The following is a 4,925-nucleotide window of genomic DNA, read 5'->3' on the forward strand; positions in this document are numbered from 1 at the left end:
ATCTGAATTCCTCACGTACGCAGAAAGCCATAAAGCTCGAAAGAGACGAGGAGAGTGTGATAATAGTCCCATAATTGTACTTAATTATTTTAGGAGAGATCAGGATTATCTTTTTGTCAATTAACATTTCTTAATCCATTCTTGATCTCCTAAACACCCTCACTAAACTCACCTGCGTTCAAGGAAACAAAACCTCTTCCCTCTCTCCCTCTCTCCCTCTCTACAGAATACAAAGAAACAAAATTTTCAGAAGAAATAAATAAATAAACCGAGAGTTACCCTCAAAAGAATGATTGATTACGAAAGCAGTAGTTAGGATTTAAAAGTGATTTTGTAGAGAGAGAAACTGTAAATTCAGACAAGCAGCCAGCCAGAATACCTTTCCTCTTCTGAGCCAGAGAAGGAGAGAGAAAGAAGAGAGAGAGGGGAGAGTGGAGAGAGAGAGTCACATGGCATGTGAGCAACCCCTGTGGCTGTGTGTGTCCACTCCATCCACTTGATAAATACCCCTTCGTACATTCCCCACTCCGACTTTTAACTCTCTCTCTCTCTCTCTCTAAACCAGCAGCTGTAGCTTCTGAGCTCTCTTATGGCAGAACTCAGAACCTAAAACCATACCCCTTCTTTTACGATCACCCCAAAACTCAAACTATGAAAACCCACAAGTCCATTTCTCACTTCCCCTTCCCCTTCTTCGTCGTCCTCCTCCTCCTTCCTCCGCCACCCACCTCTGCAACTCCGCCACCCACATCCTCCTCTTCTTACACAGACGCCCAGCAACTCCTCAGCTTCAAATCCTCCCTTCCAATCCCGACCCTCCTCCCCAACTGGCTCCCCAACCAAAACCCATGTTCCTTTTCTGGTATTTTCTGCAATGGAACAAGGATTTCCTCCATAGACCTCTCCTCCGTCTCTCTCGCCACAAATCTGACCGTTGTTTCCAACTTCCTCATGGCCCTTGACTCCCTTGAATCTCTCTCTCTCAAATCTGTTTCTCTCTCCGGCTCCATCTCCCTCCACTTCCCTCCGGGATCCAAGTGCAGCCCTCTCCTCACCTCCTTAGATCTGGCTCACAACTCCCTCTCCGGCCCTCTTTCCGACATCCCCAACTTCGCCGCCGCTTGCTCCGCCTTGACATTCCTCAACCTCTCCTCAAACTCTCTCGATTTCTCCACCATACACTCCTCATCTGCCTTTCCCCTACGCACCATCCAGGTTCTCGATCTTTCTTACAACAAGATTACAGGCCCCAACGTCGTCCCTTGGATCTTATCCGACGGTTGCGGTAACTTGCAGAGGTTGGTTTTAAAAGGGAACAAAATCTCCGGCGAGATGAGCGTTGTCTCCACCTGCAGCAAGCTGGAGCACTTGGACTTGTCCTCCAACAACTTCTCCATTTCTCTTCCTTCTTTCGGCGATTGCTCGGCTTTGGACCACCTTGACATCTCTGGCAACAAGTTTTCTGGCGACGTTGGCCGCGCTATCTCCTCCTGCAAGCAGCTCACTTTCTTGAACCTCTCTATGAACCACTTCAACGGTCCGATTCCAGTCATGCCCACCAACAGTTTGAAGTTCCTATCCCTTGGAGGGAATGGGTTTCAAGGTATAATTCCTATGAGCTTAATGGATTCGTGTGCAGAGCTTGTGGAGCTCGATCTGTCGGCAAATAGCCTTTCGGGGTCGGTTCCTGATGCATTGAGCTCTTGTTCTTTGTTGGAGTCGCTGGACATATCCGGCAATAACTTTTCCAGTGAGTTGCCCGTTGAGATTTTGATGAAGCTCGCCAACTTAAAGGCTGTGTCGCTTTCTTTCAACAATTTCTATGGTACTCTGCCCGATTCTCTGTCTAAGGTCGCCACATTGGAGAGTTTGGATCTCAGCTCCAACAACTTTTCTGGGTCAATCCCAGCTGGGCTGTGCGGGGATCCTGGCAACAGCTGGAAGGAGCTGTACCTTCAGAACAATCTGTTTACCGGCACGATTCCTCCGTCTCTGAGTAACTGTTCTCAGCTTGTTTCTCTTGATTTGAGCTTCAATGACCTCAAGGGCAACATCCCTTCGAGCTTGGGGTCGTTGTCCAAGCTTCGCGATTTGATCATTTGGTTGAACCAGCTGAGTGGGGAAATCCCACAGGAGCTGATGTACCTTGGATCGCTTGAGAATCTCATTCTGGACTTCAACGAGCTTACAGGGTCGATTCCCATCGGTCTAAGCAACTGCACCAATTTGAATTGGATTTCATTGGCAAACAACAAGTTGAGTGGTGAGGTTCCCGGGTGGATTGGGAAGCTTCCAAATCTAGCAATACTCAAGCTCAGTAACAACTCATTCTCTGGTAGTATTCCCCCAGAGCTCGGTGACTGTAAGAGCTTGATATGGTTGGATCTCAATACCAACATGTTGAATGGCACAATCCCTCCTGCGCTTTTCAAGCAATCCGGAAACATTGCAGTGAATTTTGTTGCTTCCAAAACGTATGTTTATATCAAGAATGATGGTAGCAAGGAGTGCCATGGAGCAGGAAATTTGCTCGAGTTTGCGGGGATCAGAACTCAGCAGCTGAACAGGATTTCGACAAGAAATCCCTGCAACTTCACTAGAGTATACAGTGGTAATCTCCAACTAACGTTTAACCATAACGTTTCTATGATTTTCCTTGACCTTTCGCATAACTCCTTGTCCGGTAGCATTCCCAAAGAGATTGGGAGCATGCACTATCTCTATATTTTGAATTTGGGCGATAACAATATATCTGGGTCAATCCCTCAAGAGCTTGGAAAATTGACCGGGCTTAACATTCTTGATCTCTCTAGCAATAGCCTCGCGGGGACTATTCCACCGGCTCTGAGTGGCCTTACCTTGCTGATGGAGATTGATCTTTCAAACAACCTTTTGTCTGGAATGATTCCAGAGTCGGGTCAGTTTTTGACGTTCCCTGCCAACAGTTTCGCCAACAATTCTGGCCTCTGTGGCTATCCATTGGCTTCGTGTGGGGGGGCTTTGGGGCCAATTGCAAATACACATCAAAAGTCCCATCGACGACAAGCATCCCTGGCAGGCAGTGTGGCAACGGGGTTACTCATCGCACTTTTCTGCATCTTTGGTTTGCTTATTGTTGCCATTGAAACCAAGAAAAGGCGAAAAAAGAAGGAAACAGCCCTTGATGTTTATATTGACAGTCGTAACCAATCAGGAACTGCCAATGGCTGGAAGCTAACTGGTGCCCGGGAAGCATTAAGCATCAACCTTTCGACGTTTGAGAAGCCCCTTCAAAAGCTCACGTTTGCAGATCTTCTAAAGGCCACCAATGGTTTCCACGATGACAGCCTTATTGGCTCGGGTGGTTTTGGTGATGTATACAAGGCCCAGTTGAAAGATGGCAGCACTGTAGCCATAAAGAAACTAATACATATCAGCGGACAGGGTGATCGGGAATTCACTGCCGAAATGGAAACAATAGGGAAGATCAAGCACGGGAACCTTGTACCCCTCCTTGGATACTGCAAAGTAGGAGAAGAACGGCTTTTGGTTTATGAGTACATGAAATATGGAAGCTTAGATGATGTTTTACATGAACCGAAGAAAGCTGGCATCAAGTTAAACTGGGCTGCAAGGAGGAAGATTGCCATTGGGTCCGCGAGGGGACTGGCCTTTCTTCACCACAATTGTGTCCCACACATCATTCACAGGGATATGAAATCGAGCAACGTGCTGGTTGATGAAAATTTGGAAGCCAGAGTCTCCGATTTTGGAATGGCAAGGCTTATGAGTACAATGGACACCCATTTGAGTGTGAGCACTCTTGCAGGCACCCCTGGTTATGTCCCTCCTGAATACTACCAGAGCTTTAGATGCTCCACGAAAGGCGATGTTTATAGTTATGGAGTAGTATTGCTTGAGCTGCTAACAGGAAAACGTCCTACAGATTCAGCAGATTTTGGCGACAATAATCTCGTGGGTTGGGTAAAACAACACGCTAAATTGAAAATAAGTGATGTTTTTGATCCAGAGCTCATGAAAGAGGACGTGAGCCTTGAAATTGAGCTTTTACAGCACTTGAAGGTAGCTTGTGCTTGTTTGGACGATAGGCCATGGCGGCGTCCAACAATGATCGAAGTGATGGCAATGTTCAAGGAAATTCAAGCAGGGTCTGGGATGGACTCCCAATCAACCATAGCCACCGAGGACGGAGGTTTTGGCGTAGTTGAAATGGTAGAGATGAGCATAAAAGAAGTCCCAGAAAGCAAGCAGTAGGCCGGAAAAGGTAAAAAGCCGATTTTTCCAGAAAAATCCCAATTTTGTTTCCCTCTTGTTTACAAGTTGAAAGTGCATTGGAATTGGATGGAGCTGCTGCCTTTTCTCTGCCATTTAATGTATGTATGTAATTGCAATGTTTGTTATTTATACAATAGAGAGAGAGAGATAGAGAGAGAGAGATAAGGGTGCTCGTTGTTTTAACTTCTTGTTATAAATGTGTACATAAACAGCTTCAGTTGTTAATTCGTTCAGTTGTCATGCAGCTTTTGCTTAAATTTGCTTCCCAGGACTTGTTGTGAATAAATTTAGATAGAAGGAGAGAAAATCCTCCTTCAAATCCATGCCTATAATTTTAGGCCACAAACTATTGTCCCTAATTCATTTGGCCGTACATTGAGAATTAAGAAGTGAAAATTATATGTGGATGGTACTATCTTTATTATTAATCGAGCTCGTGTCAAAATTAAGTTTTATAATAGTCCTTAAACTGCTTAACACTTGTCAATTTACCCACTTTACGATTCAAATCTATCGTTACTTAGTGTTATAATCTAGTGGTTTTTTTTTTCATTTGTAAGTGAGAGGTTTTAAGTTAGATTCTCGCTAAAGGTAAATTTGAACCACGCTATTGCTAGTTCAGTGTGAGACTAAGTCCATCCCCTCTTTTA

At 45.2% G+C, this 4,925-nt stretch overlaps 1 protein-coding gene across 1 annotated transcript; it reads left to right on the forward strand.

Moving 5' to 3' along the window:
* Positions 1-221: 221 nt before the first annotated feature.
* LOC137720109 (protein BRASSINOSTEROID INSENSITIVE 1-like) lies at positions 222-4,508 on the forward strand. Its single transcript, XM_068459122.1, has one exon. The coding sequence runs from the start codon at positions 652-654 to the stop codon at positions 4,252-4,254; it is 3,603 nt and encodes a 1,200-aa protein (XP_068315223.1). The 5' UTR covers positions 222-651; the 3' UTR covers positions 4,255-4,508.
* Positions 4,509-4,925: the final 417 nt, after the last annotated feature.

This window comes from Pyrus communis, chromosome 16 (genome assembly GCF_963583255.1).
Source record: "Pyrus communis chromosome 16, drPyrComm1.1, whole genome shotgun sequence".
Classification (NCBI taxonomy): domain Eukaryota; kingdom Viridiplantae; phylum Streptophyta; class Magnoliopsida; order Rosales; family Rosaceae; genus Pyrus; species Pyrus communis.

Excerpts from the sequence above, each read along its gene's own strand:
- LOC137720109 (XM_068459122.1), top strand. The coding sequence starts at position 652 with ATGAAAACCCACAAGTCCATTTCTCACTTCCCCTTCCCCTTCTTCGTC.